At 38.2% G+C, this 27,726-nt stretch overlaps 1 protein-coding gene across 9 annotated transcripts in view; it reads left to right on the plus strand.

The window, feature by feature from the left end:
- LOC113052082 (dysferlin-like) overlaps window positions 1–27,726 on the plus strand; it is a 73,825-nt gene that overhangs the window by 39,913 nt on the left and 6,186 nt on the right. For 4 of the 9 annotated variants that reach the window (XM_026216388.1, XM_026216386.1, XM_026216391.1 and 1 more), the window contains 12 exons: window positions 12,225–12,281; window positions 18,893–18,904; window positions 19,068–19,166; window positions 21,112–21,240; window positions 22,418–22,573; window positions 23,174–23,265; window positions 23,893–24,063; window positions 24,353–24,495; window positions 26,036–26,175; window positions 26,518–26,606; window positions 26,697–26,792; window positions 27,054–27,195. In XM_026216388.1, coding sequence (XP_026072173.1) covers window positions 12,225–12,281; window positions 18,893–18,904; window positions 19,068–19,166; window positions 21,112–21,240; window positions 22,418–22,573; window positions 23,174–23,265; window positions 23,893–24,063; window positions 24,353–24,495; window positions 26,036–26,175; window positions 26,518–26,606; window positions 26,697–26,792; window positions 27,054–27,195 — 1,326 coding nt within the window. The remainder of the gene's footprint in view (window positions 1–12,224; window positions 12,282–18,892; window positions 18,905–19,067; window positions 19,167–21,111; window positions 21,241–22,417; window positions 22,574–23,173; window positions 23,266–23,892; window positions 24,064–24,352; window positions 24,496–26,035; window positions 26,176–26,517; window positions 26,607–26,696; window positions 26,793–27,053; window positions 27,196–27,726) is intronic. The other 5 variants (XM_026216395.1, XM_026216390.1, XM_026216393.1 and 2 more) reach the window with 3 other exon arrangements.

Here is a 27,726-nt window from a genome sequence, read left to right on the forward strand (position 1 = left end):
TGTGGCCTATAAATATTGAGGACAGTAGGGTCAAACAGTACAGAACCACTGCTTTATAGCTATTGAATACACACTCTTTTTTTTGTCTTTGATGTTGTCCCCTTGGCTGCTATTCAGTTCCTTGTTGGTCACATAGCTTGGGTTTCTCCAGATTTGTTTAGAGCCTTGTTAGAATTAGAGGTAGGCTGTTATAGCAAGGTTAAGCACTTCTGATCATATACACCACTTTATTAGGTCTTCTATAAGGAAGCAACAATACAGTTAGCCTTCAGTTCAATACATACCTTGTTTTTTTGTCCATGGTTTTTGTTTTCGGTTCTGATGGCTTGGCACGTCAAATTGTTTTTTTGCATTTTAAACCGCTTCAGGTAAATTATCTAGGATGAACTGTGATTTTTGCTGAAAATCGGAACATGTTACTTTAACAGAGGAAAAAAAATGTATATGGATGAGGCTGTGTGAACATACCTGAAATGATCCAGGCTTTTATGTAAACTGTCTAAAAGAATGTATTCTAGCCTGAAAAGAGCTTGCATTCCCATTATTGAGACACATATACTGTAGAGTGAAAACAGCATCATAGTCTACTACACTTGCACAAGCAGAAATACATGCAAAATATTCACAAAATACAGTACAAATACACACTAATGGCAATACATGTTAGAACTGTAAATGCAATCAATGTACAGTACATTGTGACATTGGAAGGAAAGGAAAGCATTGATGTTTAGACAGTGAATAGAGGAAGGCTGCTTCTTGAAGGACTGAGAGACAATGGGTATCGTAGTATTGACTTTAAAGGGATTATAAACTGAGAAATCAAAATTCCCTTGATCTTTTGACATATAAGATGTCATTGTACTATAAAAACATCCTGTAAGTTTCTGAACTCAAAACTTTATTTTCTTCTTGTACTGAAGCCAGCGTCCTGTAGTCTGTAGTCTGTTAAACATACACAACCAATTGCCAATTATAGAAGTGGGCGTTTACTTCCGAGTCTATGATCTGCTACACCTATTCAAACAAAGCATTCTGATGAGGAGGGTCAAAACTGTACAGAAAATAGCCTATTACTTCTCAACTGAGAAGTTTTTTGATGTAAAAATCTTGATAACATGTTAAGTGGACCTCAGAGAACAGTACAACATAATAAAAAAGGTAGTCCATGACCCTTTTAATTCAGTTGCAACAATTAGCAGAAATTCTGAAAAAATAATAATAATCTATTACTTTATATTTAGGCTGTGATTTCTATATGAGATGTAAGATTTTGGCCAAGCTACCCTTGTAATGTTGCTATGGTGCATGTTAATCAACTTACAGCATAATTGGGGCAGGAGTCTGATGAAAAAATGAATTCAGTAACATGATGGAATACTATTTGGCACTTTCATATATGATGAAGGCTCACACCATCTTGAGACAATGACACGCTTCTCTTTCTGAGAAAAAGAGAGGCCAGCTCTAATGACGCCTCCTCGAGCTGTCATCAATTCCCTCTCATAACTACAACCTAAAAATACTCCCCAAAAAATAAATAATAACAACATAAAAAATGATCAAGGGGGATTAGGAAAATTGAAAAATTGTTTCCATGTCTCAGCTTTAACCTCTCAGCCTTTATTTGTTCAGTCCCTGGAAGAAAACGAGACTAGAATATCAGATTCGGGACCGCATGGCCCACTTGGTTTCCTTGGAAATGGATCATGCTCACAAACGCCAGTTTATATCGTTTTTCGACCTTCCAGCCTGGCTGGCAGTGTTTCCCTGTGGATGTGAGGTGCTCTGTCGTTTGCAGAGTGGAAAGAGGAATACTTCATGCTTGCCCTTTTGAGCTCAGTTTTATAAGCCCACGCCCAGCTCCAGTTATGGGCCATAAATGGGACTCTTCTGCACTTGCCACCTTTTCCATTGATCTAATCCAAGAACAAGATCGAATTTCATGTATTCCACAGTATGTGACACAGTCAACTTAAATTCATCAATTAGTAACCAAATGATGAACCTGAAATGTCACTTAACACAGTGTCCACTGGCCAGGATGTCAGTCCAAACGCTAAAGGCCATTCAGATGGCATCATTGGGCACACCATTTGTGGTTTGACTAGAATCAGTTGAACATACAGTAACTGCATGTCTGACTCTGAAAATGTATTGCTGAATACACAGTTAACACCTCCTCCAGTTCTGCTCCTGATTTCAGATGTCTTGTGAACAGGGCACTATGAGCTTTATTTATAAATGTGCATTTGTGTGAGGACTGCCATCAAATGGTTCTTTCTGGACATAATATAAATAAAAAAGGGACCACAACCACAGAATCCCCAGTGACCCTCATTTTTGTGTATCAGAAATGTTTGATGGAATATTGGAAGAGAAGGAACTGTGGGAAAAGGTTTTGTCAGTAGTTAATTTATTTTATTTTATTTTGTAAAGAAGGGCTTTTGTTGCACGGGTTTGCGTGCTCATCACATTTAGATTTTGCCTGAGGGTGTAGTTGTTTTTCTTTTTCACACGCATAGAATGTGCATTTGATTTGCAGGTTTGGCAGCTCATATACATTTTACTGTATGTGTTTGATTTTATACCATTGTAGCATTGATCGACAATGTCTCAGGTAGTTTTGACATACAGTAGCACGGTTGTTAGTACCGGTCAGCTGCACTGGGTCAGAATAACGTTTCTGGGGTCTATCACCCTAGAAGCAACAGGAATTTGATCCCCGGCCTGCAATCCCGCAAGACTTCTAGCAGTCTGTTGGGAGCCTGAAGCCGCTGTGATCCACTCAGGAAATCAGGAATGGCAAGGAAAGCTAAAGAGAAAAACTTGTTCATCTCTACATGGCTACTGTTTGGAACCTGATGGCAGTAAAAGATCCATTTCTATGGATCCATTTAGCAATGTGCAAAATAGATTTTGTATATAAAAACTATGTATATACAGTAAATTGTTGAAAACAGAAAACAAATACACAAAGGAAAAAGTCAATCCTACATGACCAAGCTCAACTGAAAAGACTAAATCTTCTCTCTTGTCTTGAGACTTTTTTCTGAGAATGATTACTTTGGAGCCACAAAACAACTTTTGTTTTTTGCAACTTTTGCATTTCTTTTGTGAAATAATGTGAAATATTTTACTGTTTTCTATTTTAATATATTTTAAAATGTAATTTATTTCTGTGTCAAAGGTAAATTTTCAGCAGCCATTGCTCCAGTCTTCAGTCTGCGCGATGCTTCAGAAATCATTCTAACATGCTTATTTGGTGTTCAACCAACTTTATCACTGATGCTGAAAACAGTTGTGCTGATGCTGATGTCTCTATGAAAACTTTTTTTTTAATTCTTTGATAAATAGAAAGTTAATATAGAAATTTAATGAACTTCAATCAACATTTCCTTTAAAAAAAAAAAGGTTATTTCTGTACATATATTTTGTACAAAGCTGATTCAGGTGCATGGATTGCAGTGGTGAAGTGATGCTGTACACTCTAAAAATGGCTGGGTTAAAAATAACCCAATTGGCAACCCAGCACTGGGTAAATATTGGACAGAACACATGCTGGGTTAAAGTAACCCAGCATGCTGGTTTACACATTTTAACCCAGCATGCTGGGTTATTTAGAAAACCCAAGATAGAGTCATTTTTACCATTTGTGGGTTTGCATTTTTATGATTCTGGGTTATTCTTGCTGGGTTATTCTCATTTCACTTTTGCTTAACAAAGCAATCATGGACTAATAAATAATGAAGAATACAGGTTATTTAGACTGTTAAAAATATTTTTAATGCCATCTGACATTCAAAAATATTTACCAATGACAAACAACATGGAATTTTCCCTTTTTATATTTCCAGCAAATGCAAAATAAATAAATAAAAATCACAGAAATACAGTTGCAATAAATAAGAAAATTATTTCTGAATGACCTGTGTCTAGCTTTTTAACTATTACATTTTGAGATTTTTAGCTATTTAAATACACAGTGAAATGACATTGACAATTAACATTCTTTAAATTTAAATGTAAAATCATTTAAAGATGTCCTTAAATTTATATCAAGTATATAAAGACTCCTACTTAGGTAGATGTGCACTGCTTAGGGTAGTTCAACATATAGTTCACCCAAAAATGAAAATCCTGTCATTTATTACTCAACTTCATGTCGTTACAAACCCGTAAGCCCTTCGTTCATCTTCAGAACACAAGTTAAGATATTTTCGTTGATATTCGAGAGCTTTCAGACCAGGGTGAATAATTAGTGACAATTTTCATTTTTGGGTGAACTATTGTCAAACACTTAAGCTCTGAAGCGAAGATCTACACCTGAGAGCAGTGTACTCCGTTATAGAGCCTGTCTACGGAAGGACAATTTTCAAAAGGAATTGCTAATTATATTTTCAATTGCGTTTTGCACATGTGACAAATTGTGACAATCCAAACACAATTGCAAATCTTGAACAAAACACTGTTTCAAAAACACTGAACAAAAATTACGGTTTCAGTTTAGTGACTGCCAAATTTCAAATGGAAAAACAAAGTCAGTTTGTAGCTGTATTTTCCATGTATTATGAGTAATAAGCCTGTCATATTGATCAAATACTGCATCATAGCAGCTTTACAGTATTAAATAGGAAAATAGTGTGTAATAATGCAAAGGGACAAAAGTAAACACTCAGTTTTCAGTTAAAGTCAATTCATCATTGATTCAGTGATGTATCGTCCCTCTGTGCGATCAAGTGGATGATATCGCTTGATATTAATTGTCCCCAACTAAAGAAAAACAAGGAACCAAAACTCCATCGGTGACAGAATGGAGAAAAAAACCTTGGGAGAAACCAGGCTCAGTTGGGGTGCCAGTTCTCCTCTGACCAGACGAAACCAGTAGTTCAATTCCAGCCTGCAGCAAAGTCAGATTGTGCAGAAGAATCATCTGTTTCCTGTGGTCTTGTCCTGGTGGTCCTCTGAGACAAGGTCTTTACAGGGGATCTGTATCTGGGCTCTAGTTGTCCTGGTCTCCGCTGTCTTTCAGGGATGTAGAGGTCCTTTCTAGGTGCTGAACCACCATCTGGTCTGGATACGTGCTGGATCCGGGTGACTGCAGTGACCCTCTGATCTGGACACAGACTGGATCTGGTGGCTACGGTGACCTTGGAATAAGAGAGAAACAGACTAATGTTAGCATAGATGCAACATAAGAACAAGTACATGAGGTTTTATGAATTACCATGTCTGTTTTTTCACTGTGTCGCACATGTTACCTGCCAAAACTCAAATGGAATCTTTAGCATCTGAATTTCCAATGCCTCACATTGAAAACTGTCAATTTTTGTCAGAGGTGGGACCATACTATGGAGAGTGTTTGTATTGGGAGGTGACGTCACTCAAAGACAACTATGCAAAATGCTTTGAACAATGGAGGTTAAGGCACTACTAAAGGCAGCTGCCGCTCCGAGAGATGTGTGATAAAAAACAGACAGTGCAATCCGGATCTCCCTATATTCTGGGCACCTCACACAATAAATAATTCTGTCATTTTTACCCCAAATGCAGCTACTATCACCCGCTAACCGTTAGAGCCACATGGTACTATTGGTCAATATTCACCATTAACCAAATGCTTTTCACCTGAGGTATAAAATATAGGGTAAGATGCAGCTAGGTAAATAAGAGTAGAACTGCAATGTTGTTTGCTGACGTGCATCAGAGTGCAAACAGTGAGAGATTTGGGGTAAAAACTACAAAATATCTCCCAATACAAACACGCCCCATAGTATAGTCCCACCCTTGACACAAATTGACAGCTTTCTGTGTAAGGCATCTGAAATACAAATGCTTTTCAATTGAGTTTGGACTATTTCACAATGTATATGTCCACATGTGGAAAAATACAATTAAATATACAATTTGCAATTCCTTTTGAAAATAGCGCAGAATATCCTTACCTGTCCATTGATTATGATCAATGCCTGAGAGATCTGCTGTCATGGGTTTTGTGGACTCTGCTCAGTTAAGGAATTCCATGTTTGTTCCAACCTTTAAAATAAAGTTGAAAAAAAAGAAAAAATACAAATTGTTTTAATAACAGTGATTCAGTTCAATTAACTGTGTGAAGTTAATCATGAAATTGACCCATCATGATTATGAGTTAAATTCACCTATGAGTTGGTCTACAGAAGCAGAATATGATATAGTGATTGGCTGAAAGGTGTGCTTTCAAAATGTCTAATCAATGGGATGTTCCAGTCATTATAAATCACAGTTTTATGTTAATATGCTGGCTATATCAAACACACACAGTCACTGGCACAGATAAGGGAGATCACACTGCATGCGCGCAAACAGACATTTCTATGACAAGTCACGTAGGTAAAACAGTCCATATATAAAAAATTACAGATGTACCAAAGTGAAAAGGACAAGTCAAAAACACGATCTGGAAAATTTATATATGATGTTTACGCTCATAAATTAGGTACATTCTGGTGCAGCTTTAACTATAGCACGAAATAAAAATATATGTGCGTTTAAGTTACGTGAGGGTTAACGTTAGTTGATTATCACAGACAAACAATTATGTAAAATGTATAATAAACACGAACTTGCCGTTAGACGCCTCAATAAGACTGCACTCGACCAGTTTTTCTCTCACAAATGTATCCATGCGCTTTTCTGACAGGAAAAAACACATTTTGAATTATAATTTGTATGTAAAAAGACTTTATAAACCACAAAAACATCAAATCACTTCACTAACGCGGCCAGCGTCACTCGCTGTGCGTGCGCGCACTTTGAAATGCCCTGAGACGTCGATTCTTTTCCGGGAATCACTTTGTTCGAGAATTACTGAACCGGTTTACTTGAACTGGGTCGTCGGTTCTTTTAGACCTGCGGTCCGACTATATTGTACGTAATTTGTATGATTTAAATGTCGATATGGACAACTGCAGGCGTTTACATTAGAGCAGAAAGTCGTATTCACTTTTTGAACACATTTGACTCACTTAAATATCAAATTCCCTTTTCAGTGTCAGAAGCTACTTTTTCCTCTTTTTTCACAGGTATTCGCATATTTCAGCCATCAGTCACTTTCTGAAACTTAATAAAACTATTAATCTGTCGTCTCAGATACCTTAACGATTATGCGAGTCGCGTAACATAGGTTGGCCGTTTGAAGTAAAGTTCATCATTTAACGTAAATAATGTTGGCCTGTAGACGTTTAACAGTATTGTTGCTGCAAAAAAAGTTATAATTATGCCAATTTGAAATAATTATTATTGAAAACATTAAATAAACTTACCTTAAAACAGTTGAAAGCCGTGGCTTTGCCCCGTTGTTCTTCCAAAATGACAGTTGGGGAGCGATTTAAACATCTTCAAGGCGCGTTAAATAACCCAGCGCTGGCCTGAAACAACCCAGCGACGCAACCCAGCAGGTTTAACCCAACACCTGGTAAATTGAAACTACCCAAAAGTGTTTAAAAAGAAATTAAATAACCCAACAAAATGACCCAACAGACTCAACCCAGCATTTTGGGTTAAAAAATAACCCAGCCGTTTTTAGAGTGTATAGTCCTAGTAAATAATGCTAGAACGTGACAATCTGTTGCATCCTCCACAGCTGCTAGCACTCAGAACTGACTTCCAAGATTGGGAATTGCGGCATGCAATTTGCATTCAACAGACAGCATGTGTAAGTGAACTGTGGTATCGGTGTGTGCAATTTGTTTTTATGTATTCCCTCTTAAGCATCACAACTTATTATATCTTCACCTGTAATGTCTCGTTTTTGGTGTTTGGTGGTATTCAGAGCAGTACAGCAAACTGGTCCGAATTCCCCTGTGCATTAAATGAAATTGATCCGCATTATCTCCTCAAAGCCTTTGCTTTGGCTTGGCCCAGACCCCAATACTATAAGGTCTGGTGGCCTCATAAAAAATGCTCCCTGGATCAGGTTCGTCACTTAAAGCAGGTTTTTGATGAGACCAAACACAACCTCATAGGGAAAAATAACACCAATCCAGTGGCTTTGTGGATTTGCTACGGTTTTGAGCGGGTTAAATGGTATACTTCTGAAACACGGCGCTAAAAGCAAGCACCCATGTAGAGAAGCTTTGATGAGGTTTCTGAGGTTAGACTTGAGGGAGAACTACTGAAAAGGTTTGATTTTGATCCTACCTCTTGGTGGCTTCGCTGAAAGGCCTTTAGACAGTGAGAGAGGCGAACAGTCCCACTAATGTACATACTTCAAAATGTTCTGTAATGCAACTCCTCTAGTTGGAGGACAGCAGCAAAAAAAGTGGCCTGGTCCTAATTAGCTGTTCTACTGAGTAGCAGTGCGGAGTCCTCTCTCTTGTTGTATTTATTATGCCCTGGCACTACACAGCAGAAGGCGCTGAGAGGGTTCAGTCCTCCCTCTGATGTGGTAAGTTCTCGTCTTGGGCAACTGCATCCCCCCCACTCCTGGCTGCTCACCACCGGCGCCACAATAACTGCCACCCCCTACCCCCTACCTCCCCTGCTAGGGGTCAATGCTGGGGGAATGAGAGTGCTCGATGACAGGCCGTCATGACCAGGTCCCTGTTTATGAGCAGCCAGTCTGATGGCTTGCTTCTTATACGACTTTGAGAATCTGCTATATATAGAATATTTTTTTAATAGACTGTCCTTGTGTTGGTGCAGAAGATGGTTATTATTCATGTCTTGTACTTATTAGAACAATTAGCCTGTATATTTCCTGATGTTTAATGCTATGTCCAGCATTCTTGATTGTATTAAGATCGTGGCGTAAAAGAGTAAGCATAATTTCACATAATTTCAGCAGGATGTGGTTGCTGCATGGGAAGACACAGCGGCTCTGCTGTTACACCAGCCTACCATAGCATTGTAATCACCCACACCATGTGCATCAGAATACGTAGGAATCAGAACTGCTTCGACATTAGTGTTGGGCAGTAACGCATTACTTCGTAACGCGTTACTGTAATTTGATTACATTTTAAGTAACGGAGTAATTTAATGCATTGTAATTTTCTAAATAGTAATTAGAGTGTAGTTACAAGCCAAAGTCTCTATACGTTTCTGCATGTGTTGGCAGCATTGCGCAATGCAGTGCAGAAATTTGCATGCTCATGAATCCTCTCATTATAATGCACAAATTGTAGACATTATGCAAGATTCATTATGCATATATTTATTGTGTTAAAAACAGATTTGTGAGATTGCAATGAACTGAGATGTCTTTTAGAGATTATAAATGCAGCGCTCTTTGCTGGCATTCTGCCAAACTATGCACGCACCATCCGCTTACTTTAGATAAAAATAATCCGAATCAGCTTTATTCACCAAGTGTGTGCAAACACACAAGGAATTTGTTGTGTTTTTTTAAGAAGCTCTTGGTACATAGATGCGTACATACATAGCCTTCACGTAGGCTATCCATACCATACATGTCTGAAATGATAACAGAAACATTTTTAAAAAAATACTTAACAATAAATAATAATGTGTATGAATTTGGAACAGAAGATTTATGTAAATATTTGTGCAATATTTACTCTATAATGCACAAATGACAGTATTCTGTGAATATTGCTTTAATGACAAATATTTATCGGGAGGGTGTATGCTGGGATTTCCTAAACTTAATGGAGAAAAAAAGTATTGTAACTAATTACTAATTACTTTTGAAATAAAGTAATCAGAACAGTAACGTGATTTCTTTTTAAAGGAGTAATCGGTAATCAGAAATTAGAACTTGACCAACACTGTTCAACATGATGAGCTGAGCTTGTGACAGATGCAGTGTGGGAATGCAATCTCCCAGGCTCAACAGGGAGGGATGTGTAAAATTGCTCTGCTTTTTTGGGTGAAGCTTATTTATCACAAGCCATTTTTGGATTAGATTACTTCTCTATACAGTGGAGATCAGAACTAGAGAGCAACCTATAAATACTTTTTTCTGAAATATTCTTAATTTTCTTCGCTCAAAATTGGAAGGAATATTAGCTTATGTTCTACTAACATGTCTGAAAAAATATCCAAGGCATTTCAACAAAAATCTTTATTTTGGGGAAAATACAGTTATCAAAATTTAGAGAGCAGTAACCACTGTGGCACAGAAGATACGAGTAAAGTTTTGGAGGGTTACAGCTGTCAGAAATTAGTAGGAAGTGTAGAGACCCTGCTTTAAATGACTTCAGCGGATCTGCGGCTGCAGGATATCAGTAGTTTCTCACCCTGCGCTGATGTGATCTTGGTCCACCCTCTTCCATAGTTCACAAACTGTAGTAGGTTACTTAGGGAAAACTGTGTCACCAAGGATTTTCCAGAGACTTTCAGTCAGGTTTAGAACAATACTCTGGGCCCGCCATTTCATTTTTTATTTTTTTCATTTTTCTTAGCGTCAAGGAAATGCTTTATTTGTTTTGCAGTGTGATGAGTCATTGTTTGCATGAAAACTGAAGGGTGACTGGGAGATGCTTGTAGGGAAGCATGTTGCTGAAGGAGGTTCAGATAAACATTTGCATTCACCTTGCCATGTAGCTTTATAAGAGGCCCAACTCCTGCTGCAGAAAACTTCCCCCAAAACATGACACTTCCTCTTCCTCCTTTCACTGACGTCTTTAAGCACTCGGGGTTCAGTCATTTCCAAGTTTGATGCTGAACATAATTCCCATCTGACCCAAATAAATTAAATTTGATCTCATCACTAAAGTTATCTCGGTTGCACTTTATTTTACATTACGTGTACTTACATGTACTTATAGTGTAATTACAGTGTATTTATCTAAGAAATTTCTGGTAACACAAGGTAACTACATGGGGTAGGGTTAGGTTTAGGGTTAGGTTCAGGGTTAGTACCTAGTTATTACATAGTTATTGTAATTACTATAATAAGTACATAGTATGTACATGAGGAACAGGACTGTAAAATAAAGTGCTACCGTTATCTCTCCACACAACATGCTCTTCAGCAAAGGTGAGTCTAGCCTTTTGATTTTTTCTGCTCATGAGAGGCTTGGTCACTGCTATATATAATCTTTTTTACACAATCAATTATTAAAACGAATACATCAATGTTAAACCAAAGTAATAGAAACAAAATTATTATTAATATTAAATGAATGCAATTTTTTTGTTTTAGTTTATCTTTGTTTACCTGCAGATAAGTTAACCAGACTTTTACACACTACAGAAACCTTTTTATTATCATGTAACAGCAGAATTGTTGTTGTTTTGCATGATATTTTCTCCTTTTGAGGGGAGCATTTGTTCACATACTGTAGATGTAATAAGATTTGTGCTTGAATTATATGAGTTGTTTGCCCTGAACATGTTATTTATAACAACGCATTTCATAATGCGTATATGTGGACAAACGTCTTTAAAATGATACTGTGACGCTAAATTATTCTTACTCCTTGAAGGGCTCTCTCCTCAGAATGTAATTATTTTATTCCATTATTCAATGCATTTTCACCAGTATTGTTTTATGGCTGGCGTGGTACTTTCTCTGCGACACTTTCCCATAGAAAACAATGGTTTGATTTAGCATGGGGAGGTGCATCTCTACGGAATATGAATGTGTGTCATGTCTGCAGCTAATTAGCGTTAGCGCTTGCATTGCTGCATGAACTCATCCTAATGTAGAGACCCTGTCTTCATCTGTTAAAGCTATTAGCGGTGAAAACCCGCTCTTGAGTCCCATCCAGGGAAAACAACAATCTTGGGGTGTCATTCTTCATCGGGAAGTCACATTTCATGGTCCTAACCTTGGTAATGATTTATCTATCAGCTAGAAACAGTCCTGTCTGAATTCACGTACCACAGGTTCGCGTCAGAGCATTCGGTAGGGTTGCCATCTATACCTCATTGACTCTCTTAGTCTGGGAGTTCCAGACCTGTCATCTTACTTCATCCACATATTCAGCTGATCAAATGTGTTGCTCTGTATTAATGTTATTCCTCATCATTCTACAAAAAATAGATTTTTCTTGATAAGGATATTTAACATTGCACATTCCAATTACAACCTCAAACACTTACAATACAAACCATAAAAACACTTTTTTGCTTTAGACTTTGAATAGAGAAATTGAAAGACTTGGCTGTTTTTGTCACTATGATTGTTTCTCTTTGCATGTTTTTGAAAGTATGTTGATTAGCGAATTACAGATAGTACTAACGTTAACCAACTAACCAATGCTTCTGATTTATAATAGGCAGACGGCACCAGCTCTGCCGTTATTAACATCTCGCCTTCTCAGTCCAGCCTCCATGTACGTATGTATGACCTCATCACCCCTTTCACCATCTCTTTCCATTTCTCTGTAACCTTCATTTCATCAAGACTAGAGCTCCTTGAGTGATAATGTTATGGGTTGAGTCCAAGGTTTTTTGTCCTCAATAAGTAAAAATGTAATGTGCTATATATATATATATATATATATATATATATATATATATATATATATATATATATATATATATATATATATATATATATATAGTTTTTTTTTTATTTGTCTACATTTGTGTTTGTGGCCTATGGAATGTGCACCTTTATTCAGTCAGAATAGCTGTGGTAAATTCATCCAAATGTGATGTGGCTCGTGTTTTGTGCTGTATGCTCTTGGTGTATGATGATGCATGGACAAGTGACATCACCCAGACCAAGGTCTGACTTTTACACAAAGATTTATATAAAATAATAATAATAAAAAAAAAGATTAACAAAAAAAAATACAAATAATAATTTGTAGTCAATATAGAAATGGTTTACTGAGTCTGTTGTTAAAAAAGCTGACTGGCCTACACAAAGTCCAGACCTGAACATGTTTTGGGATGAATTGGAACACCAACTTTGAGTCAATCCCCATTGTCCAATATCAGCGCCTCTTGTATCTGAATGAGAGTAAATCCCAGCAGCCATGTTACAACATCGCCACTATCCAACAACATCCCCACAGCATGTTCCAGGCCTTTTCAGGAGATTGAAACTTGATCAACTCTCTGTCAATACCCATGGTTTTGAAATTGAATGCTCAGACGTGCTTATATGGGTGTGGTGTTTGAGAATCCACATACTTCTGACCATAAATATATCATTTCCAAATGATATTTACACCAGTCTAATTAGGTTAACGGATGCTTCTAATCAGGCAGATGCAGTATATGTTGGTCTGCTTACGCAGATGTTTCTAACTCAAGGAAGGATTTATGCATGTGACCAACTGTAGGAACTTTGGGTGAGAGACATTTGTTAATTTTTTTTCTTTTTTATTTATGGGTCAAAGTTAATTTGCTCTCATATTTGTCTTTGACTCTGTAAAGTTCTATTTGTTACGCTTATGATTGGTTGCAGAACACCGTTCCTCCAAGAGATAAATCTTGTTTCGTGTTAAGATCAAGGAGACTTAATGGATTCAAACTATCCTTCTTTCTGCACTTTTTTTTTTAACTTACAGCAATTTTATTTCTAAGAGAAAAAAGTCAGGACCATGAATGAAAGACCAAGAAAAGAGAAGCAAGCATATAGGAGTTGTGTGTGTTCTGTCATTGTTTAGGCCCTTCTACTCTTGAGTGTTGTACAGGTCTTAGAATGGTCCAGTTTGGTCTTGGTCACATGATCTCCATAGATTTAGGTCTTTGGGTCTAGATCTTAGATCAGACTAGGACTAAGCAGAATGCTTTGAAATAACTTTTTGTTTATATAAAAAATCTAAATGTAGTACTCCCTTCTCCTTTCTCCTGCTAAAACATAGAGGCTTATTTATTTATTTATTTATTATTTTATTAGAAAACATTCAAACCAGATTATCTAAAACCAGAATTTTCTCTCTCAACGGAGCCAAAGTAAATAGGGCTGTTAAAAGATTCCCAGTGCATTCCCCCTCATAGCCAAATGTCAAGTATAGAAAGAAAAAGAATGAGTGAAAGGAAGAGAAAGAGGGAGATGAAAATGTGTATTCAATCATTTTTATTAAATTTTGTATAGATACTTTCTATGAGCCACAGTCCTGTGCTTTTATTCTCAGGAGGGAGAGAAAAAAGATTGAGAGGAGAGAAATGTTCATCATCTTTTTTTTTTTCAGGTCTTCTGATTAAGGGATTTTTAAATGGTTCTAGGACCCACAGGAGGGTGCTAGAAGGGCAGTAAAAAATATTGAAAGCTAAAGATTTTACAAAATGAGTTTTGGAGCTGTTAAAGCACATAAAAACGATTTATTAAATATGTTTAATGCAAAAATAAAGTGTCTCACATTTTTTGTTGATTTTACTTTTTTATTGAAAACACTTCTCTTCAGGTTTATACATCTAACAATAATAGTGTGTAGAAAAAAAATACACACAGTTTTCACTTCCGTCAAAATAATTTAATAAATAAAAAATCCTGATAAAACCCTGTTTTATATAATTACCCTAAAGCAGGACCACAACTATTCTGTTTTGTTCTGTTATGTTCAGTTCTGTTCTGTTCTGTTCTTTGCTTTGTGAGAACTGCCATACACACACATACTGCCATGCACCGTGGTGATGCCGCGTTCGCTGAAGTCTTTGCCAAGCCTTCAGACACGCCAGAGGACAAATAATATTTCAACAGTTTTGCCAGTCTTAGTACTTGACATCCAAAACGCATCAGTATTTTTGAGAGGAGAAAAAAGAGACATGCAGGACTGTGGTTGCTCATAAAATGGAATATTGGTTGGTGGCTTAATTTTCTTCAGACCATGAAACTATACTGAAGGTTATTTGAAAGAATGCCTTGACTCTGCTGAAATTTGCAGACAGTGAAGCAGTACAGCACACGTCTTAGTGAACAAGGGCTGCCCTTATAAATGTATACATACATTCAAAAGTCCCTCTAGCATTTATCCAAAATCAAGGCCAGTACTGGCTTTATGATATTGCTTTATTATGGATGCTTTTATACAGAGTGACTGACAACAGAGGAACAAGCAACTGTCAAAGGGCCAACAATATTTATAGTGTATATTTATAGCGAGCTTTGTTAGAAAGCTAGACAAGGAGCAAGCTAGAGCAGAGGTGAAAAAAATTAAATGTCCCAACTGCTGTGCTGTACACCAGTGGTTCTCAACCCAGGGCCTACTAGGGAGCCTCAGTAACCTGCCAAGAAGGCTCCAAGATGACTCAAAATGGTTTAAAACTAACATTTTAAAAGTGTGATTTCTAGAGCTGTAAATGAATAAAATCTTAAAATGCTGTAAGCATTTATTGTAATGGATTTACACTTCCGTAGTTACGGCAAGCTCTAAAATTTTTGATCAGGTAGAAGTTGAGTAAAATGGATTTAGAAAAATTCTTATCCATAGTCATTTAAAGTAAGCATTTGAATATTGTCATAGACCCTGGGGGGGGGCTGGAGTAAAAAAGGTTGTGAATCAGTGCTGCACACTGATGATTTGACAAATTAACTTCTACCTTAATTTCACTTCTTTATTAAATATTGTTGCATCAGCTGTGATGAGACTTTACAATGTGATGTACTGTACATTGCCACCTTTGATATTTACAAGTCATACTGAGTAGGTACTACACCAAGAACATACTTACAATAAAGTATGTGAAATACTACTCTTTTTGCCTACTGTATAGTAGGAAAGTAGACATATTCAGATGAAGGGACTGTCACTGTGAAATACATTTAAGAATACTGATATGTATAGTTGTAGAACGGCACCAAACCAGCATATTTCAAATGTACTATATATACAGTAATGTACAGTATTTGTGCTATATGTATATGCTGACAGCCTCTACTGCACTCCATCACAACTTTCATGAAAAATTAAGAAATGAATTGTCAAGTCATGGATGAAATTTAACCTGCTATAGAACCTACAACTCCATGTCACAAATATCATTTTGGATATTGTTTATATTTCTGAATGAACCGTCAATTGTTACCAAATCTGCTTGGTTATTTTTCATCAGTAGTGCACACGAGCCCTTTCAGACCCAAAGCTAACACCACCAGTGCCCTCCAGTAACCTTCACCTCAGGAATTGAGAATGTTTGCAACCATTTTAACAGGTTTTGCTTGAATGAACTTTTGGAGGAGCAGTGAAGTTCACTGTTTTCCCTCAGCCTCTCCGACCACCCTGTTCCAGTACCAGGCCGCCCATGGCCAAAGCTGCCATTTATAAATACTCTCATTTTTAAATTTCTAGGTTCCCGTTGTCTGAAATTGTATCAAACCCATAACATTATCTTTTCATCTGTATAACATCACTTTTGAGGGTGTGTTGAACTTTTTGCGAGCATGCACGCACATATACACCCAGGTTTATATGGTGCGGTCTTCTCTTGTGCAGTGCTTATTTTAATAATACCCCTAAGCCCTAAAACCTTTGGGTAAAGTATAGAATAACTAAATGCATACATCTGGTGCACTCAAAGTGTCTGGGTGACCAGACGCACATGCACTCACTCATTACACATCATTTCAGAGGCAAAATGGAACATTATTTCCTTAACACAAGCTTGCACACAAACACCTAAGGCGCACACACATAGTAGCTAGTATGGAAACATGGCTGTCACGGCGTCCTTAGGCTCCGCTTTAATAGCTCTGTCAGACAAAGAGAGGAGACATGTGGCAGTACTATGAAAAGCACCATTCAGGGCCGGTTAGACTGCCACACAGTCAGGCCAACTCAGCTTAAGTGATTCTGAAAGCAACTTCACAATACTCTGCAAATACTTGCTGCACACCAAGTCCCATTTACCCCGTGTGCCGCCTTTGGGTAGACACATGGGCTGGACTAGGGGGACTGTCCCCTAAAAGCATGCAACTTCATGTTAGCTTCACCTTCTACTCATCTCTTTCTCTCTTTGCCATTTGTTGAATCATTAATTTCTCTCCTTTATTATATTGGCTTGAGGAAGTTCTTGTGTAAATCTGAGTTTACAAAATCTCTGACCTGATGACTCTAACGTCTAGAGCTTTAAAGTTACATTCACTTGTCTAAATGCTTTATGTCTTTTGTAAACGATTGGATTTACTGTTTTTCAAACTTTTTGACTGTAATGTTGTGAGCTTTGTGACATTTCAGTGTGTCCACCAAGCTTGGCGCACAGTCCTTTAACCTGTTCGGACTTATTGTCAAGCACATGTGCTGCACACATCCCTTCTGTAAGTGCTTGCCTCCTAATACAATTACTCTTTAGATAAACTGTTTTTGCTGGGTCTTTCTTTGTTTTACAGAGTCTCATATTTTCTGAGCAATTCTGGAGCTTTATATTGTGACACTTCTCCTAAGTTATTAAGTAAAGTAAAATGCACTACCATTTTAAAAGTTTGGGGTCAGTACTTTTCTTTTTAATATACGTTATGTGTTATTTACAAAGAATGTATATAAAGTTGATTTTAAGTTATAGTAAAGACATATATAATGTTACAAATGATTATTATTTGAAATACATTTTGTTATTCTGAACTTTTTTTTAAACTGTTCTCACAAAAATATTATATAACATTGATAATTAGCCAGGTCAGCATATTACAATTATTTTGTAATAGACACTGAAGACAAAAAAATTCTGACACTAAATGCCAAATGACAAATAAATGACATTTTAAAATATTTTTAAATAGGAAAAAAGTTATTTTAAATTTTTATAATATTAAAGAATGATGTTTTACTCTTGGTCTTGGTGACTATAAAAGACCATCTCAAAAGCATTCAAAAACTAACGGACCCCAAACTCCTGAATGGTAAGGCACACTGTTTTATTTCTTCTTATTTATTGGCCATTATTTTAGATGACAAAAAACTCACGAAAGACTTCATTCAAAGTTTGTTTGATTCAAACTCATGTCATCCACATATAACTCAATATTCAATGTGTCAGAGCTACACTAACCGCTACAAGCCACTACAATATCAGTTTAAGAGAGAATTTATTTTCATAAATTATATGTTCATTTTTCTCCTACTGTATGTTGAGTTTACTGTGCAGCAAACATGTACACAGTTTGTTGGTCTAAGACTGTAACACAGTCTTGTAGAGCAGTGGCATATGACACACTCTGACAAAAGTACACACACATTCTTTGGCTTGAAGTCCACTTAAACAACACTGTCGGCCCTCTGCCTGGTCACCAACATTCACACCATACAACCACACTCCTTAACAACTAAGACGAGGAAAAAACGCAGCAAAGCCCGGCATTGCTCCATCAATACTGTTTTTCCTCTCTCATCATAAAAGTTAAAAGAACGATGCAAGTGAAACTTGAAGTCTCCTCGGTGCGAGTCGAACCGGGCCTTCTGGAAGAAAGAGCAATGTACTATGTTTTATGCCATGTTGGCTCAGTCTGTCTTTCATCCATCTGTCAAACACACACGCATTTTGACAATACTTGCTTCATAATCAGACTGCACTTTTGTTTCTTGTTTTGAAGCAGTGACAGTTGCAGAGGGTGTTTCACATTAACAACACTCTTTTGTCTTGTGCTTGGATGGGAATGTGGTGCTGGCTGAGGTGGGAACTGCCTGATTTGTACCTTTTCAAAAAATTCCCACACTTTCCACATGAAATCAGTAAGTGTTGGCAAGACTAGCTGTATCAGTGGCTCATCCTGATTCACTTCTGAATTATACCCGTGAAAGTACCAGGAAAATGACAGTTTGAAAGCTTTCTTTCTAGCTTTAGTTGATATGCTTAGACTAACAAGTATTACAACAGTGGGATGATTTATCACTCACTTATGGAAAAAATTTAGTTATAGGGTTGTTTTCACTGATCATTTGGTCTGTGGATGGTGTCACTGTCACTTTTGCATGTGTCTGTCTGCTTAAAATGTGTTGACACCCTTTCTAACCTTGTCTTCTTGTTTGTGTTAAATTTGTTGCACATGCTTTAGTTGGGGCAATGGGTAAGTTGAGGCTTTTATTGATTTCAGCCTAGATATTTATGATCATAAAATGATTGATTTAATGAAGAAGCGGTCCAATGAATGAGGGATGTGGTGTCAGATATGTACGGACCTTCCTTGTACTGTACTGACCTTTTAATGTTTTCTTGCTCTGTGTCTACAGCAGGATGAATTTATGGACTGGTGGAGCAAGTTTTATGCCTCCACGGGTGAGAGAAACAAGTGTGGCAGTTATCTAGAGAAGGGCTTCGATACTCTGCAGGTAAGGCATTGAACTGATCACCCTGCCATGGGTTATTCTGTGATAACAACCGGCTGGATGTACATTATCCCTTACTTAAATTAGAAGTTGTTTTTTTTAAGTGTAATGAATGTAAAAATTGATAGCTCTCAATTATACTGTAGCGTTGAATGGCTAAAGTCAATGGTTAAAATATATGACCAAAAAAAAAAAAAAAAAATTCTTGGTATCAGTGATAAATAGTAAGTCATAAAAAATATGGCATTAAAAAAATATATATGTTTGTGCCATTATCCACACTATGCAGAGCCAAATTTGTGTAGTGTGACACAATGCGGTGTTAAAGTTATGGCTAGATGTTTACTAACAGACACCCAATTGCGAGGACAGTTACAGAAGCAAAAAGTGTTGTATAAACTCTCAATTCAGCATTTGAGGGCAAAAAAGTTAAATGCAGATGTAAAACATGTGGATTGGAAGAAGAGAGCTTTATTCTTATTCTTATAGTCCGAGAAGTCCATTCATGAAAAACCTGATCGTACAGGGGAAGAATGCGCAATGCTAGAGCTCGTGTAAACAGGTTGCATGGTGCATTTGTCGATTGTCAAGACATTTTTCAGAACAGAAGAAAATCATAGTGGTTTGACATGATGACAGAACATTTTGGGGAAGAACTATCCCTTTAAAGAACCCAGTACATGGTTTCCTACACAACTTGAGAACAAAAATGAACATTTTGTCATGTTTTTTCATCCTCATGTCTCCCAAATGGCACGACTAAGACAATCCCATCAGTATGAAATCTGTCCATGGAGATTAACAGCAAAAGTTAATAGTAACTATAGTGACATTATCAGCGCTCAAAGAAAACCAAACATAAAGATGCTGGAACTTCAAAGTCCTGTGGTCTCTCTCTTGGGACTGCACATGCCTACTTTCAAACGCTCACTCCCCCCGACTCCAGTCCACTCCAGCCCACTTCCCACAAGCTTGTCCATTTATAATAGAGCCCATGGCTGCCAGATTCCCAACTTTTCCGATGAATTCATGTCGGGGTTGTCGCAGGGGGATAACCAAGTGCAGACAAGGGCTCTGTTACTGACGTCATCGGCCCGTTTTCCCCCCAGCCCACACCTCCCTATCATCCCTCGATCTCTGGCCGGTTTGTCAGCGATCTCCCCTGTCACCACATTCTCTCTCTACTTGCCTTAGTCACTCTTTCCAACCTTTCCGATCTAAACGTGTCCGTTAGTCATCTGGCAGGGGCTCGGGTCTCAGGGCTACCTGCGAGGCCCTGGGTTCGATTGTTGGCTGCCACCGTGTGAGTGTCCCACGCACCAGGAGGAGCCGCAGACAGAAACACTTTGCCTAAAACTGCTGAGATGAGCTGTTATTTTGGGCTAATGGTGCCTGAGGGAGAGATTGAAGGCAGGGAAATAGCAAAAGAGACTGGGAGAGGGTTTCATGTGCTGTGTCACACGTTCAGGGACCAGGCCTGAGTGAGTCAACTAGAAAAACAGAGCGACTCGCTTACAAGGATTCCTTCATACTTTTGTCACTAAGTTGTCTCCTAGATGGCCGTTTGGTTGGAGAGTTAACCACCGCTAGTTAAAAGTTGTGTAATGACATGGCAAAGCATATTTTTCCTCAGGCACAAATCGTTTTTTGCGCAGTTTTATTGCTGGATTTAAACATCCTCATAATCAGGAATTTCCAGATCTTTTTGTATTAATGATGCATTTGAGGTTGTTTGACTTGCGCCTGAAATGTTAAACCCACAATTAAAGATCTCAAGAGTCCAAGATTCTTAAAGAAAACTGCTTTGGCAAGACAAACAATGGATGTCTTGTGCATAGTATGTGTCCTTTCAGCCCTTTCAGTTGATTAGAGCACATTTTTAAAGCGCTAGATCTGCATCCAAATCATATATCACAAAATACACACTCTCCTGTGCTTCCTTTCTCAGGTGTATGACAGGGAACTGGAGAAGGTTGAAGGCTTCGAGCAGTTGGCTGATTTCTGTCAAACATTTAAACTTCACCGTGGAAGAGTCCAGAACGAGAGTGAAGACCCTTCTGTTGTTGGAGAGTTCAAGGTAGGGTCGCTCATTACCTCTCAGCTACTATCAACTGTTATCTCACGGCTCCAAGAGGAAAACCATTCAGATGGCGCCAGATGAAGCAATGGATGGGTGTCGTTGCTTATTATCAAAGCTAATGAAAAGTCATTTGAATTGGGCCTTCTATTTAAACTGATCACATACTTTCCTGGCAGGTTCAGTCTGTACTTTGTCAAATTTACCATGCAATTTGTTAATTTAGAGCTTTCTGCAACAGATCCAGAGTCTTATACCACTCTTTTGGTGAACTGTCTAAAACTCTGAAAATGTGTCTCCTTGCCTTTCTTACAGACACTGCCTCTTAAAAATAGAGGTTCTTTAATGGTTCTGGGACCTTTAGGTCACCCAAAGCATCTTACTAAGAACCATGTCATGTTGTATAGGGTAGTTGAGGTTGCTATACGGTTTTGTTGGAGATGTATAAAATGTTTCTGAAGATACACTGTGGGTTATTCAAGTCATTTTACTAGCTTCTGGGTACGTTGTGCAAAGAGGATTTTTGAAAACTTTCAGAAATCTACTGGAAATTTTCTGACCCTTTGCAACGTTTCTGCGTTCTTTAAAGCATCGGCACATTTATGTTTTCGAAAGAATTCAGTATTTTAGTATTTAGTATTTTACATTAATTTTTTTTATGTAAAATAAAAAAAGAAAGAAAAAGAAAAAAATACAATTTGTCATTATTATTTTTCTTCTGTGAAACATATGGTTTCAGACCAATGTTGTTTTAGTATCGTTTATATTCTATTGTACTATTTAGGGATATTTTCAATAGCATTTATTTATTTATGGTTTTAGTAAGTTTGTTATGTGATTATTTGTATTATTTGTATTGTAATCTTTATCTATTTAGATAATAAACAAATTACAGTAATATGGGGTTGGAACTTTTAAAAATAACCTCCTATGGCATCCTGCATCCGGCTGTAAAACCCATTTCTTTTCTAATTGGAACCTTTAATTTGAAAGTTCAAGCTGCTTTTTCCTGGTTTATTTGAATTACAACTGGTTTAGTTAGTTAGGATTTGAGGGAACTAAATTTGAGGGATTAAAGTGTAATTTGAGGTTTGTCTGGAGGCCCCAGACAGCAGGTCTCCAGAAAAAAGTCAAACTAAATTGCACCAGAGTTACACTGACTCCTGTCCTCCTTCAGGGCTCATTTAAGATCTATCCATTGCCTGACGATCCCTCGATGCCCGTACCCCCACGCCAGTTCCGCAAACTTCCCCCGAACGGTATAGAGGAGTGTCTGGTACGTGTCTACATCATCCAGGCCTATGGCTTACAGCCCAAAGATGCCAATGGCAAGGTAGGTACAACACACAAGCCAAAACAAAGCAAAAAACGAAAGGAACATGTTAACAAGCAGTTTGCTTTTCAGTGACCTTGTATGCGTCTCTGGGTTGGGAGACGTTGTTACAACAGCCCTTGTATTTTCACTAGACACATTCACAAATCTTTAGTTTTTTTTTTCTTCTGCCAGGAGTCCTTTGCAAAGCCTCTGCAGTGCCAGAGTCATAAGAGAGCAGAGAAACTGCTTTATGAAAACATGGAGCCACCCTCTTACACACAACCATAAACTCACAATCGCTGCCCCAGACCTGGCCAACACGTCACCAGCACTGGCCCTGCGTCAGATGGGCTTTCCCTTCATTAGTTGCGAATATACTAAGATGACGTCCTTTCATCACCTACTCAGGACAGGAGTTATGATATGGAACATTTCACACTCACTGCTGCCTACGAAACACACACTGATCACAGAGATTTGATGCCCTTTTCCACTGAAAGAGCAAAAAACTGTTGTTTTAAGTACAAAAAGAGGGCGTGCTCTTTTGGATATTGTCGCTTATGGTATATATGTGCAAGTATGTGGCTATGTTAACACATACTCCTTGTTCTTTCGTAGTGTGACCCCTATGTTAAGATCACACTTGGCAAGAAATCAGTCGATGACCATGACAATTACATACCCTGTACTTTGGACCCTGTTTTTGGAAAGTAAGTTTTTTTCATTTTCATGTTGTCCCTGGACATATCCCCTTTCTCTCTCTAACACACACACACACACACACGTTGGTATATGTGGTTTATGGGGACTCTCCATAGGCGTAATGGGTTTTATTCTGTACAAACTGTATTTTCTATTGCCCTACCCCAACCCTACACCTAAACCTAACCCTCACAGGCAACTTTGTGCATTTTTGGATTTTCAAAATAACTAGTTCTGTATGATTTATAAGCGTTTTGAATTACGGGGACACTAAAAATTTTCTCATAAACCACCTCCTCATTGTAATACCTGTGTCATACCTATGTCATTATACAAATTTGTGTCCTCGTTAACCACATAAACAAGCTCACACACACACTCACACACATAGATGTAGAAACAAGTCATTGCAAGGATCAATTAAACCAGCAGGGGTCGCTACACTCATAAAAATTATGATGCCCCAAATTCTAAGAGTCTTGAGTGTTGAATACTTGCGAGAAGGAAGGTTTGATCTGGTGGCTAAATGATGACTGAAAAGTAAGGGTGTGCTTTTGAAAACATTTAAGCTAAATCATTTCTGACCAGAGGAAGTATTCCGTGATCGAAATGTATATCTTTTGATTCTCGTTTAGGATGTTTGAGCTGACATGCTCTCTGCCCCTTGAGAAGGACCTAAAGATCATGCTGTATGATTATGACATGGTCACTAAAGATGAGAAAATTGGAGAGACCGTCATTGATGTGGAGGATCGCTTCTTGTCATGTCATGGTGCTCTCTGTGGCCTGCCACAGTCCTACTGTTTGTAAGAAATCCCTCTGTCTCTCATTATACTTTCTTCCACCTACCAGGTATTGTTAGGAGTCATTATGAAAACTGTAAATTAGAGGAAATGAAGATTGTAAAACTCAATCCGATGACATATTGTGCCAGCAAAGCACCTTAAGCTGGCTTAAGCATTGTCATATTATAATGCTGAAACACATCCCTGCTTAAAAAGCAACTACAGTTTACCTATGGGAAACGTGCTGGTGTTAGCTGGTTTAAGATGAATTTGCTGATGGTTTAACTGATGACACATTCTGCTTCTCCAGGTCTGGAGTTAACCAGTGGCGAGATCAGCTGAAACCATCCCAGTTACTTCATCGTCTGTGTGAGAGGCAAAACTACAAACTGCCAGTCTACAAGCAGGATCGAATCTACTTCAGAGGACAGGAGTACACAGTTGCAGACCTTGGTCAGTGTCCTAAACCCACACCCCAACCAGACCTAGTTTCTTACCGCTGAATTTAATGTTCATGATATTTGTTCATTAATTCTGCGATTGTCATTACCAAGAGCTGTTTCGTAGAGAACTGTGAATTACGTGAGCGCGTACGTGTGAATAAACAAAGGCAATCACAATCTATCAAACCCACGAGCTGGACGGGCGAAAAAAGAAAGTGGAAGTCTTTTCTTTGGAGCTGCTGAAAGCATTAGTCATGAGTAAGAGCTAATCAAAGCACCAGCCCGACTCCATCACATCTTCTGTCATAAAAAAAAAAAAGCAAGTCGAGCACGAGACCGACTGCGGTTCTGTGAAAACACTGACAGAAAAAGATTAACGATATACGTCTCGACTTGTGCCATACAGCATACCTGTGTGTGTGGGATCACAGAGCTGTTGGGGAGGCTGCTCTTGCACGGCGCTATGAACGGAAAGAATGAGTGTGAAGAAAAACAAGTGCGATATTGTAAAGACGAAGGACCTGTGTAAACATACAGCACCTCTGACATAATCATTCATTCACAGGAAAATATATCACTCCTTGCCACAGCAACCTGACGTCCCCTCCTGTTTTGAGGTGTGCCCCTGGGAAGATAATGCTAGCTAATGCTAGTCCACCATTAGGTGTGTATTATGATGATCTTACTTATGCGTAACCTCCATCAGATCCTCCCAGCACTTCTGGTTTGACCTCAAGTCCCACAACACCATTCAGCCAGTCAGATGTCACACAGGGCCTACAGAAAGCCAAGCTCTCCAGCCATTTTCCCTTCCATGATGCTTTGGGACGATGTCGGCTTCAGATTTATGGTGAACTAGCATGCAAGCTTGTTCAGCCAAGATCAACAGTGTGGCAGGCTCCTCATCTTCCTGCTCCCATGTCTCGACGCAGAGAATACTACATCTCTTTGTTTGGGCCACGTAACCGCAGCAACCCGCGCGTCAAAGCAATTATCAGGTGGCCTTTTCGGGCATCCAACCTCATGGCAGAAATGGTCTTCCTCCACTTCAATCTTTTTCCTCTTTTCTCCACACTAAAGCCATGTTTCCCTCAGGGACGTGACACAGGGTTTCAAACCATAAACTCAACAGTGGGCGTTTATTTATTTTTTTCTTCCCTTGCTCTCTCTTTTTGCTTTTTGACAAGGGGAAACTTTCCTCTCAGATCAACAGCAATGAAATCAACGCATCATCTGAGGAACAAGGAAAGATAAACATTTCCGACTATTTAAGTGGAATGCTTCATGAAAGTTGGCTTTTTTCTGTTCTCGGTTATGGCTTAGTAAAACTTGATGCCCAAATGTTCTTCATATCAAATCAGAGGTTACGCAGTGGTTCCATTTCATGGTTTTAATGGAAAATAACATTGTGGTGAATCTTCCTTAAACAATTTTAAGCTAAAAGAAAACATAAAAGTTTGAAGTTTGAAGTGCCTCAAAATTTTGGCTTTTTTTTGTTAGTATGAATTTAAACTACAGTGACCTTAATGTTGACTATATTTGGCCCTCAGATGAAGGAAAACCTCTGAACACTTACCTGGGACCAGTGATGGAGCGTCTAGCTCTGTTGGTGTTGAGGAGGCAGTGTCTGGTGCCTGAACATGTAGAGACGCGACCCCTCTACAACCCTCTGCAGCCAGATATAGAACAGGTTACATATTCCAATTTCCAATTTTTTATTTTATAATATTTTATATTTATTATTTACATTTTTTGTAGATATTATGCAAGATTGCATATTTTATTCTTTAAATTTAACCTGTTATACAGTTTATATTATCTTATTGTAAATATGCAGTGCATTTTATTTTATTCTATACTAAATTAAAACATTGAATTCAATTTTGTTTAATAAATGTAATTATTTCTTTTTTTTTTTTTTTTTTTTTTTTTTTGCAGAGCACACTCTAATAATCTCATACAGCTTTCTCCATGCTTTTCTCATGTTTTTCATGACATGCCCTGTCACCCTTATTTTATTACCAAAACCCAGGGGCGGTTGCAGATGTGGGTGGACATTTTCCCGAAATCTTTAGGCCCTCCAGGACCTCCATTCAACATCACGCCACGCAAAGCTAAAAAGTAAAAGCATTTCCTTGGTTTAATATCTGTCAATTTGGTTTTCAAAATACATCTAGAAGCATAACGTGTCCATGTTTTCTGCTCCAATAGGTTCGTCCTGCGCTGTATTATATGGAACACAAGAGATGTAATCTTGGATGATGCCAGTGTTACTGGGGAGAAGATGAGTGACATTTATGTGAAAGGGTACATCTGGATGTCATAAATGGGTTGTTGGGTTGGGTTTGAGCTCTTGTTTCTCATGTCATGGTCCTGTTGCTTGTCTGTTGCCACTGTGAGCAATAGTAACAACGGCTTGCAAAAATTATCGATCAGTAGCAAAAAAACACAGTTGCAAGGCAACCATAGACCCAAGCAGTAGGTCAATTACAGCTAAGCAGCATTGTCTTCTAATGTGTTGGAAATGATGTGTTGGGTAATTGTGAATGTTACTTTTTTCAATCCTAGCTGGATGCACGGCCATGAAGAAAACAAGCAAAAAACAGACGTGCACTATCGATCACTGGGTGGTGAGGGCAACTTTAACTGGCGGTTCCTCTTCCCCTTCCACTATCTACCTGCAGAACAGCTTTGCACCATTGATAAGAAGGTGAGACGTAATCTGCATTTGTAAATTAAGTGGAGATGAACAGCAGCATGTCATTTGAGAAAGACATGAATGAAAACTCAAAATGAAAAAAACTTTGAACTGTAGATAAGAAGGCGAGACGTAATATGCATTACGTGAGTTTAGTGGAAATATGTCAACTGTCACTTAAAAAAAAAAGACTCAAAGCGGGTTTGTTTAGTGGATAGTTGCTGACGCTAGGCCTGTCGATATTTATATCCGCACTATGCACTTCAGCGATGTCACTGAAATGAAAATCTCTGGCCTTGATTGAATCTGAATAGGTGATCCGCAGATCTTCCACATGATTAGATAGGTGATTCCACATTTTGTAAGATATCACTACAGTTGGCAGGTGTTTAAGGCAATGTTTCAAACCCAGATATGCTGCAGGCTGCATCTGGCACACTTCCACTTACTGAACGTGGTACATGAACATCTTGCAACTGCAAGACAGTCCAGACTTCATCCAAGCAATCTCAGGCAAAACAGTTGTGATGGACAAGGCACTTA

Source organism: Carassius auratus, chromosome 32, assembly GCF_003368295.1.
Source record: "Carassius auratus strain Wakin chromosome 32, ASM336829v1, whole genome shotgun sequence".
NCBI classification, from domain to species: domain Eukaryota; kingdom Metazoa; phylum Chordata; class Actinopteri; order Cypriniformes; family Cyprinidae; genus Carassius; species Carassius auratus.